Here is an 11873-nt window from a genome sequence, read left to right as displayed (position 1 = left end):
TGACTTCACTCTGTATACATACTGCCGGCGTGAAAGTAGTGTGAGTTTATTAATAAGTAGTGTGCAAATATAAACGTATACAAAGAAAAGAAAAAGACAGTTGATCTAGTAAATAACGACGACGGTTACCTCGTGGAATTGCGTCACAACAACGTGTGTTTACGTTTTGAGATGATAGTATATAAACAAAAAGATATCGGTTAAATAATTTTCTTGATTACTTAAGAGGTATTCTTTTAAATAATTTATTATTTTTATTTCCCCCCGATTATTGGTTAAAGGTACGTCAAATAAATAAACAAATAAAAATAAAAAATTATTTATAAATAAATATAAATTATCATTTTGTTTATTATTTACTTAAAATTAAATAATTTCAAGTAAACTTTGTGTCAAAGGACATTTAATGATTTATTTTTAAGGGCGGTTACATGCAAGCCCGTGGAAAATTCTAGACTTTATTTTCACTTGTGTGTTTACTGCGTACTAGCTGTAGTTTTTAAATTTATTTGTCAGTGTCCTTATTGATCGGTTAAAAAAAACTATTGACATTTACTAAAGGGTGAATAGACCACCCGGTGGATGCAGGAATTCGTCGAGAAGATGACGGTGTTCGAAGTGATGCTGATTGAAAACGTAAAACTTTTCGAAAATGCGCGGTAAAGAAACAATGAATACGTCATTGGGATGGGCAAGAGAATACGGTGAGTAATTTGAGTACTTTTTGAATACTTATTTTATTTTATATTGTTTCTTTACACTGACTAGTTATTGGCTGTCATCAATCAACAAAGCATCAGCAAAACATTTGATTGGCTTTGCTGGAATAATTCTAGTGTCTTTTAGAAATAGTTGCAGTTGCGGTGAATAAGAAAAAAGGAAAAGCTGTTTCCCAGTCAAGCGCTAATCCACTTCCGATTGACGGATTGCATCTCATGTTTTAAGTCTTACATGCTGAAATATTAAACCTGGGTTATTTTGAATAATAATAAAACACAAGTAGGGGAAAAATAAAAAACAATAATGGCACAACGTCATTTCCCTTCCATGTAAACGTATGGTTGTGTTTTATAAATTTCTCCAATAGAATGCTAACATGTATGTCCACGTGTTGATTGACCTGTAAGCATATTTTATCATAATTAAATCCTCCGTTCGTATATTTAATTTATTATAAGCCGACTTGTAATTATTATCAGCTGGTTGTCTTTGTATTTTTATTTGCTGGTAGGAAAAAAAAAGTACTGGATTAAATATGACATTAAAGTTAGCAGTGACTAGAGAATTTTTTAATTTTTTTTAACAAAAAAATTTATTCCAAAAAATTATTTTTAAAAAATTGCATTTTAAAATTTTTACATGTCAATTTTTTTTATATTTTTTTTTTGCCATCATTTATTTGTTAAAAAAAATTCTAAAAATTAATAAATGTCTGCTAAATTTATTATCATTTAAATATGACATAAAAGTTAGCAGTCACTAGAGAATTTTTTAATTTTTTTTAACAAAAAAATTTGTTCCAAAAAATTATTTTTAATTTTTTAAAATTTTTACATGTCAATTTTTTTTATATTTTTTTTTTGCCATAATTTATTTGTTAAAAAAAATTATTAAATATCTGCTAAATTTATTATCATGGATTAAACATTTAATTTTTTGTTTCATATGTATCCAGTCGACTTTAGCCAGGCGATGCGAAAAATACGTCCGGGCTTTACTCAGTGATTATTTATTTGTTTTCTGATAAAGCCGCGGGAAAGTTGGGCACTGGTCTGATGACGATCTTGATGCAGATGTCCGCCTAATATACATAGTGTCAGTTGACAAAAAATTTGTGTGTACATTAGATATATATTTATATATACATATGTAGAAGAAAAAAGTACAGGTAAAGGAAAAAAAAAAAAAAAAAAAAAAAAAAAAAGCACGAAAAAAATAAAAGAGACGTGTGCAAGAGAGAAAGAGAGAAGGCGTGATCCACGACGACTATTCTGCGCCGCCACCACGAGGTGTCAGCATCGGGCTTGCCCAAAGGCTGGCTAGCAGCCACCATTGTTGAGTCCTGCATTTGCTTGATGCCCCGACGAGATTTTTCTTTGGTCAAGAAAAATCATAAATTATCAAGGCGCCCGGTCGCGGGCTTCGCGGCAAAGGTGCGTACACACACGTTATTGATATCAACGTGACGACAACTACGTTTTTCCATCCGATAAATTTACAACACTTGCTTTTTTTATTTTTTTTTTAGTTATATTATAATGTATTATACCTACATATATTAACCCACGTTGATATCGCAGTTGGGAGGGAGAAGATCCGCGCGAGAGTTACACGTTTTTCGTGTTACCGCAAAACAGAGTATAAATAATTAACGGAGCTAAAGATTTAGTGGTGGATTTATTGTTGCAGTGAGTTTTTAGTTTTAGTTTTGCATTTCGAGTTATCTGGTTGGTATTGTACATAAGTTTGTAAAAAGAGAAGTCGCTGGCAAAACAAGTGGCTGATAAATAACTTTTGTTTCTACGTGCTGCGTTACTTGCTTCCTGTTTCTCCTAGATGTGTTTATAAAAGCTCCGAATTTTTTTATTTTATTTTACTATCTTTTAAGATCTAACTAGTTTGTGGTGGACTTATTATTATGGTGCGTCGTTTACCTTGCTCAACGAATAATTACCTACACTAGAGGGTACACGAGTAGTGCTGCTGCTACTGCTGTTGCTGGTTAATGCTTTTACTCCGCCACAACTTACGCCGGCACGCGTCTCGATCACGTCGTCACGAACAGTCGTGTTATTTTCTGTTTTGTGGATCATTTGTCAAAACGTTTGTCGTCACTACGTCAACCATTTAATTTACCTGCTTAAATAATGGAGTGAAGTTATCATTCTTTATCTCTATGATAGTTATTCCTAGTTTTAAATCTCTCGTATGTGATCCATTATTGAATTTTATTTAAAGGGGATTCGAATATAGAAAAAGGCTTTGATCTACAGATTGCTGTGTTTTGGTCGAATGACTTTGGACATGGCTTTTAAAGTTACGGCGTGTTTTGCTTGCGCCGCACCTTTTTACTCCCAAAGACTTATGTCTTTAAACATGCTTTATTGTTGATTTCATCTGGGATTATTATCAATTGATTTCAAACTTTTGTTACTATTTTATCAATTGATTTCAAACTTTTGTTACTATTTATAGCTAATTCAATTGATATTTAGTATCAATAGATTGTTATTTAGGCTATGGTGATATCGAGTGTTTGTTTTAACCTTTTTTGGAGTACCTGCTGGGTTAATTTATTATAAAAAATTGGTAATTGTTGATATAGTCTGGTTATTTTAAAAATTGTTTTGCTGGGTTTAGTATTATGTAATTGTACACTTAAAACAACAGCTGTATTGTCTACATCACTAAATTACTTCACAGTATAAATTTAAAATAGTAATGACAAATATACCAATAATAATATTAACAACAATAATAAAAATTATTTTCTTTTATGTTTTCAGGACCAACAACTCGGATTAAGGTACCAGACACTGAGATTGACATTGGAAAAATAGATTGTCAGCTGAGCAGCATCAATAATAATTATCAGAAAATCCCTAATTTAAATCTGACTAATTTAGACCCTCATTTAGTGTCTCAGAATGGTTTGAATTATTGGAATCACAATATAGCCCCGTATGATGGTAATTATTATAACATAATTTTATTTTAATTATTCACGGAAAAAAACAAGATGACACTGGATATAATCCTAGATTATAATGAATAAAAAAAAAAAAGTCAAATAGTAGCTAGTATAATCCAGATATCACGCATTATAATCTGGATTTTTTTTTTAGCTATCTAAAATGTTTTTTCACCACAGATATCACTGAGTATAATCTGTGATGATATCCAGTGTTATCTTGTTCTTTCCGTGTTATTAATTAAAAAGAATTTTTTTCAAGCGTTTGTTATTGTTCCAGGGCTACCATTATTGGAATACGCTCCTCAGTGGGCGCTTCCATCGACTCACTCTCAATGGGATCATCAAGAAAACCCACTTTTAGCATACAACAGTGCATACGTACCGTGGAGCTTGAATAAAAATACCATAAATATTCCTAAAGAATTAAACACGTGGTATTGCAAAGATTCACACCCGGCAATTGAACTCGCAAAACCGATTGTTGAGTTAACACCACCGAAGAATACAGTACTAGATCAGCCAGTTGACTTGTCAGTACGTTCGGTTAAAAACAATCTCTGCCTCAAAGACTGTAAGACGAAATTAAGTCAGAAAGACTTGAAGGATAATTCAGTATCAAAGTGTGAAGCTAAAGAATTGCTGTCACCTATTAAAAATTACCATTCCAAAGAAGAAATAAACTTTGTATTACCTAGTAGTAAAATAAAAACCCAAAAGTGTGATTTATATTCACCGAAATTCTGCTCTAAAGAGTCGAGCGGAATTTTCTGGCCTACGAAAAAGTTGGATGTAGACGCTTGTGATTTAAAAGCCGAGCAAGTAGAAAATCAGGGAAAAAGTCTGAACCTGTTATCGCAAAATATTTGGGAGGATTTCGCGATGTCTGGACAGTACCCAGGACACAGTAGGCCGCCAGTTGGCACTCCACCGCCACAAGCTGTCTGGAATCACTTGACAATGACTCAAGGCTCTGGACTTAATCTTCATCCAACAGCGTTGTCAGGCGCGACGCTAAATCCAGCTGGATTTTACACCCACCCATCAATGGCAAGAACATCTCACTTGTCGTCTCAATTGACTCCACAGCTGGCTCACACTCAGGCACCACCTACGTGGCACACACCCACGGTGCCTTCGAAAAATGTCACTTCTAATGCGCCCGGTAATCCGCTATTTAGTTTACAAATGCTTGTTGACAATAGACAAAATCAAAATCAGTATCGCAGCTCACCTGGCTCTCAGAGTACTCTAGATTTATCAGCTACGTCTGAGATGGCGGAAAATTATTCGAGAATGACTCAGGAAATACCTATAAGTCTGACTGCACGTAGTGTAGATAAAGGCAGCCGTAATGGTAATATTATATCACCCCCAATTCCTTTGAACGGTGAAACGTCATCTGACAGTGGGATAAGTTCCTCCGTACCGACGCCAAATTCCCTTGGAGATCCTCTAACATTATCGTTATCAACCAAGGACCAACTTTTGACAACTCCCAAGATAACTGTTAAGAATTTTGAAAGTAATCTTAAAGGCGTGGCTAATCTTCATGATAAAATGAAGGAGCTGACTGGTGGTGTTGATAATTTTACTCAGAAAATGATTAATTTACCGCCTAGCGTTACTATTGAAAGAGTACTGCCAGATAAAAAAGACACTGAACCAGTTAAAGTTAAAGACTCGCTTAGTGTTATTGCACAGGGGCCGCGCAGTGTACTGCCTGTTATAGTAAATCTTACTTCAAGGTTAGATAAAGACGTGACAGACAGCCCAAAGCGTGAGCCTTCGTCCGAGCGAGATCGTAAAATTGATGAAATGAATGTAAGATCTCCGAAGAATCTTCCTAAGAGAGGTAAAAAAGGCGTTGATTCCTTGCTGGAAAAACTCGAAGGTGGAAACAAGAAACTGGGTAATACTGAGAATATTGGATCTGTTATTGTAACTCCAGTCGAGGAAGTTAAAGACACTTGCAGTGTAAAAAGTATGTCCCCTGAAAGGCAAAAATCTAAATCTCCGACAAGAGAAGAGGACGTTGTGTCTCCGGAGTTTAGTAATGATGATTCTAATGACAATATGAAACAACGACGGAAACGAAAGCTCGAAAAACCCGTGAGGTTGAGCAAAGATTCGAAAATGGAAGTCGAAGACATGGAGCTCGAGCCTACGGAACCTAGAGAACCAAGGATATGTGAGACAGTCCGTGAAGAACTTGAGGAGGCAACTTCTCCCCCAGCGCCAGTAATCCCTCCACAAAAAGAGGAAGTTAGATTAGAGAAGAGATTAGAGCAAGCTAAAACGAATGAGGAAATAATAAATCCAGTGACAAAAGCTAATCAGGATAATAAGGTTGAAGAAAATGAACCCGTAAGAAGGCGGAGCAGTAGTGAAGGATCTTCCTCGACGACTAATCCCGCGCCGACGAATAATCAGCGGGTTAGGAGAAAATCCAGCGATGATGTTAGTGAATTCTCGAAAATAACTAGCCCTAAGGGCGTTAATAATGCGATACAGTTTAATGAGGTTGAATCAGAGCTTGAAAAAATGTTTGCTGGGATTGTTGAGACGGATACTGATGTAAAAAAGGAGCAGAAAGTTGATGGCTCGACGACGGCTGCTGCTACAACAACAACAACAACAACTACTACTACTTCTACGACAACGACGACTACAATAGACGCTAATGCAGAGTTGGATCCTTTGAAACAAGAGACTGGTGATGATATTAAAGCGGAGAGTATAGACACTCTCAATAGTACTAATCCTACGGATGTTACTTCTACGGTGGGAACTAAACCGCCGGCGAAGAAGGGAAAAAAGGGCAGAGCGAGGGCGAAAAAACGAAAAGCTTCGAGAGCTCCTCCGGAAAATATGTTCGGGCCTCATGTTGGGGAAAATATTGGGTTGAGAGATGCCAAACGGAGGAAACAGTCTAAAGGATTGAAAAAGAAGTTTGAGGTTGGGAAGAAAAAGAAACCTGATGGTTTGAGAGAAATTGCTTATGATTCGGGGTCCAATGCTAGCTCGATAAGATCTAGAGGTCCTGTGGTTCATGTTGAAGGCCCGAGAGACAGTCCTCTGAGTGTTCAGGTCGTTAATGCGCCGAGGGAAGAAGAAGAGGAGAAGAGCAAAGAGAAGCGGAAGAGTGTTGGAAATGGAAATGTCGGAAGGAGTAAGAGACTGAGTCATCAGAATGATCTGGATTATCGTGGTATGTATTATTATTTTGTTGTTATTAAGAGAATAAGAAAAATTTTGTGAAAATGTTCTATCTCTAGATACATAATTAAGAAATGACCTTGTATCTTGTAAACTATTGACATTTTTAAAGATATAAGCTCATCCCGATGTTACACTCATCGAGACCTTTCATTTGAGTATCCACATCAATTTTTCATATATTTTATATATTTATATATATTATAAATATGTATATATGAAAAATATATCAAAAATGCATGTGGGTACTCAAATGAAAGCTCTTGACAAGTATAACATCGGGATGAGCTTATATCTTTAAAAATATCAATAGTTAAGAAAGTACAGTTCAACTTAACAAAATTCATTATTCAATAAAGCAAAATATTATTTATATATAGTCCACAACTCACGGCAGTCACATAGTGACTGCAAGGTTGCTAATCTTAATAGTTTGTGGAAATGGTACGTGATGAATAATAATTATTTTTATTACAGGAAAAGTAAGCAAAGCTGGTCTCTTTAGTTCGACTCTATCATCGCGATACGACGCTCATACTACTGACTCTACGTGGGTATGTGTCTTTTGCAAACAAGGACCTCATTATGTCGTCCCTGGGGATCCTTCTCGGCCGCATCCTAATTTAGCCGGGCCCCATATAGCTCCTGGAACTTACACGGTACTTAGAGTATTTTAATTTGTAACAAATCGTTTTATTTTCCGTTTAACGGTGAATTAACATTATTTTATTCGTCAAGGTACCCGCGGGAGTGCTCAGCGATCTCTTTGGTCCTTATTTAATTGGGAAAGAGCGACTTGAAGAGAGCATTCTGTCTGCAGATGAGCAAGAAATAACGACTGAACAAAAGAAAGGAGGGAAGAATAAACGTAGCTTAAGGTACGCTGGTCTAGCGGATATGTTTTCCGCTAAAATGGGGAAAAAGAAGAGGAACTCCGTTGAAGCCACCACCCCGGTAGTGTTCACGGGGATGACGGTTATTCCCGGCGACGAACAGCGCTGGGAAGTCTGGCTTCATGAGCAATGCGCTGTTTGGGCTGCTGGAGTTTACCTAGCTGGTGAGTATTTATTTATTTATTTTTTTTTTTTTAATGCACCTTGAGAAGTAGAAATTATAATTTTGGCTTTGCTTCTTCAAGGTGGACGAGTTACTGGACTCCAGGAAGCTGTCTGGGACGCGACAAAGTCTATTTGCAACGCTTGCGGAATGACTGGAGCTAATATTGGTTGTGTTAAGCGAGGCTGTAAGGATGTTACACATTATCCTTGTGCTTTGTCTAAAGGCTGGCATCTTGATAACATGCAATACATCCCCAAGTGCAGCCTACACAGAGTAACGTGAAATCGTAAGCTGATGAATTTTAAATAAAATAAAATAATTAGGTAATTGTTTACAAGTGGGCTACGACATTTTCATTTTTATTTTTTTTTTAATGAAATTTCTATTTGATTTTATTGATATATTTTTTTTTTTGCCCTCCGGGCGGAAAGTGGCAACTTTCGTCCCGCTGCGCTAAACAAAGTTGCCGCTTTCCGCCTTCGTCGAGCAAAAAAATAGTATACACTCCACGGGAAGTAAATAAGAAAGCCTCAGATCACATGTTTGTCAACCTCGGCTTCGCCTCGGCCGACAATTACATGTGATCTGAGACATTTCTTACTTTACTTCCCTAGGTGTGTAATATACTATTTTTTTAAATACATAAAAAAATTAACAATTAAAAAAATAAAAGTTGATTATCACAATTTTAACAAATTTTCTAAAATTTATCTCGAAAATTAGCTCATAAATAAATTTAATCTGATAAAATAATGATGAAATTTATTTCTTCTCAAAAGTAATTTTAATTTTCATTTCTTTGAACGAAATTTCTATTTGATTTTAACAATATATATATATATATTTTTTTTTAATACATAAAAAAATGAAGAATTAAAAAAAAAAATTGATTATCACAATTTTAACAAATTTTCAAAAAAATTGATAAATTTTTTAGAAAATTGTGATATTCAATTTTTTTTTTTTAAATTGTTAGTTTTTTTATGTACTTTTCAAAAAAAAAAAAAAATATATCAAAAAAAGATAAAATAGAAATTTTATCAAAAAACATGAGACACAAAATTTTTTTTCAACTTTTGAAGGCAAAAAAGCTATCGAAATCTTAATTTTTTCTTTCACGACATTTTTTATCATAAATATAACACTAAAGTTAGCCGAAGTTTTTAATTTTTTGATTTTTTTTTAATTATTAAATTAGAACTAAAAAAGATTTTTAAAAAATTGCACTTACGGTTTTTAAAGTTTTTTACAAATGAAAATTTTTTTTTTATTTTCTTTAATAAAAAAAAATTCTAAAAATTTTTAGATGTCGGCTAACTTAATTTTCAAATCATAAATACGCCGTAAAAACAAGCGGAAAAAAAATTAAAAAATGTTAATTTTTCACCTAGATATGGCCAAAAAAAAAGTTGACCCCACTTGTGAATGATTACCAATAATTATTATAAAATTAAGAAAAAGGAATAACTAAAGATCGCTGTTACAGATGAAAATTAAATTGATACTCAAGTGTACTCTCCAAGATGGGAGTTTCGATACACCTAGGGACTAATGGATGATTTGATAAATGTAAAATGATGTGTACCATAAGCAAAAATATTGATAGTTATTATAATAATGATAATAAGTGTGTAAAACGGTTTTACGAGACGATGAGGTCTCTTGAATGAGTGGACTATTTAATCGCAGTGTTCGAGCATACAAGCAAGACATTTGTTACGAAGAATTGACGATTATGTAAATGGGCTCTTCGTTGACTGGATTTAATTGACTTTCTTGGCCCGTGGCCTTGAACCGTGGCCTTTTTCGATTTAATATTTAAAACAAAACAATACAAAAAAAAATATGAAAAACTAATTACAAATAGAAAAAACAAAATTAATATGCGAATGTCGTCCTTTTTATTTTAGTGCAGCGATTGTAGAGCAGCTTTTGTACAAAAGCCTTCATCACAGCCTTCTCGGACACGGCGAACAGGCGTTTTGTTACTATCGTCAACAACAATCAACGTAATCGTGTATAAACAATACAAAATAATTATAATATTAATAATGACGGTAATAATAATTATTATAATAGTTACAACAATTAAAAGAATAATTACAGTAGCGTAACTTCATTTTACAGTCAATGACGTATGATTTTGTCCGACTTCATTGTAAATATTAATGTAACAAAGTTCAAAAGACAAGTCTAGGATAGAGAGACATCGTTTCTAATTAATTGATTTTTTTCAACAAATATTCTATTATTTATTCTAAATTATACAAAACACTTTAATTTTTTTTACAATAATCGATCAATCAATTGATTATTTATCATTTATTTTTTGTTATTCACTATTGAAATATCGAAACAATTTTTAATTGAAAAAAAATACTATCAATTATTATATTTGATTACTTATAAAGGAAGTGATTATTTTTTTTTTTTTTATATTTTACTCTAACAAATAATTTGTAAATCTTTACAATTGATTTATTGTTCAAATTTACGGCACTTTAATTAATTACTTCATTAATTTTTTTTTTTTTTTTTATTAATGCAAGTGAGCGATAAAAATCAATTTGTTTTGATTGATAAATTTTTATCTAAAGATAATAATTATCGTTATAATTAATTGTCTTATTCGATACTATTATTGAAATAGAAATGAATTAATCGCTTCCGAAATAAATCATCACATAAAAACTGTAAATTATCAATATCATTGTTACTGTTGGTATTATTAATTACTACTAAAAATGAATTACAGAATAGTATAAGCGATTCTAAAAATATAATACAAGTTTTATTTTTAAATTAATAAATAATTCGCGTTGTAAAGCGATTAAAAATTTATTTTAATTTTTTTCCGTGAGAAATTTGTATAAAGGTAACGATATACATATAGACCATATTGTAAATAGCATTTATCATGTAGGGAAAAATATAAATATACATAAATATAACAATGTATGTATGTATCAATATGTACACTTAGCAAAAGTAAAGAATTTTTTTTTTTTTTTTTTGAGCTCTTAAATGATTATTAATTTTAATTATATTATAGTAGCGTTTAGCAACGAAGATTCATTATTAATAACAAAGAATGCAAAAGATAAGATCATTTGTAAATAATTTAGTTTAAATAGCGTGGATTTATTGTTGAGACGGAATTAAAATCGTGTGAATGATGATAAGTAATGCGACAACTTAAAACAATAATTTCGCAAAAAAAAAAAATAAATACGAAAATACAAAAAAAAAAAAAAAAAAAGAAAATAATGATAATAAAATAAGAAAACAATGGATATTAATTAATTAATAATAATGATGCAGCATAATTTTATTTTTAGGATAACATTGATAAACTGACTTGATCATGAATTCATAATAAGACAATTAATTAATGTAGTCTGGATGATTTATTAAAAATGAAATGAATTGTAACGCTTAAATTTAATAAGACTACACCTTTAAAATGACGCTTATATTCTACAATTGTGTATCAAAAATAATAATGAGTTTATTAATTTGAATGAGAATGATTTGAGGTGTAATATTGATTGTGATACGATGATTAAGGGGGAACACCACTGTGACGATCGAAGAAAAGAGGTGATTTTCGGGAATTTTTTTGACGGAAAATAAAGGAATTTGGAGATCGAATTTTTTTTATTTTACTAAGGGTACATTATAGATTATTATCCTAAATTTTTATTAAGAAATATTTAATTATTACAAAGTTATTAACAATCTCGTAGAGCACTAGAAAAAATTTTGAAAATTTTTATTTTAAAAAAATGGCGACTGAAAATTTTCTCACTATTCTTACTGTTTTTTTTTTTTTTTTGTTTTAACCCGGCTAAAAAAATCTTTAAAATAAAAATGTTTCAAATTCCGTACGTGCGATGAGAATTAC

At 32.4% G+C, this 11873-nt stretch overlaps 1 protein-coding gene across 2 annotated transcripts; it reads left to right on the top strand.

The window, feature by feature from the left end:
• The first annotated feature begins 382 nt into the window (after positions 1-382).
• On the top strand, positions 383-9556 carry LOC123259904 (uncharacterized protein CG5098). Of its 2 annotated transcripts, none has more exons than XM_044720713.1 (7): positions 383-704; positions 3507-3689; positions 3972-6902; positions 7388-7569; positions 7649-7967; positions 8049-8263; positions 9456-9556. In XM_044720713.1, exons 1-6 carry the CDS (start codon positions 653-655, stop codon positions 8249-8251), a joined length of 3870 nt encoding a protein of 1289 aa, XP_044576648.1. In that variant the 5' UTR covers positions 383-652; the 3' UTR covers positions 8252-8263; positions 9456-9556. The 2 variants fall into 2 exon arrangements, with proteins under 2 accessions (XP_044576648.1, XP_044576647.1); XM_044720712.1 differs by having other exon boundaries at positions 384-704; positions 8049-8255.
• Positions 9557-11873: the final 2317 nt, after the last annotated feature.

This window comes from Cotesia glomerata, linkage group LG2 (assembly GCF_020080835.1).
Source record: "Cotesia glomerata isolate CgM1 linkage group LG2, MPM_Cglom_v2.3, whole genome shotgun sequence".
Classification (NCBI taxonomy): domain Eukaryota; kingdom Metazoa; phylum Arthropoda; class Insecta; order Hymenoptera; family Braconidae; genus Cotesia; species Cotesia glomerata.
This window is presented reverse-complemented; position numbering and strand designations above follow the sequence as displayed.

Coding starts and splice junctions, on each gene's coding strand:
- LOC123259904 (XM_044720713.1), top strand. CDS start 653: ATGCGCGGTAAAGAAACAATGAATACGTCATTGGGATGGGCAAGAGAA. Junction 6,903..7,387: donor GAATGATCTGGATTATCGTG/GTATGTATTATT, acceptor TTTTTATTACAG/GAAAAGTAAGCAAAGCTGGT. Junction 7,570..7,648: donor TAGCTCCTGGAACTTACACG/GTACTTAGAGTA, acceptor TTATTCGTCAAG/GTACCCGCGGGAGTGCTCAG.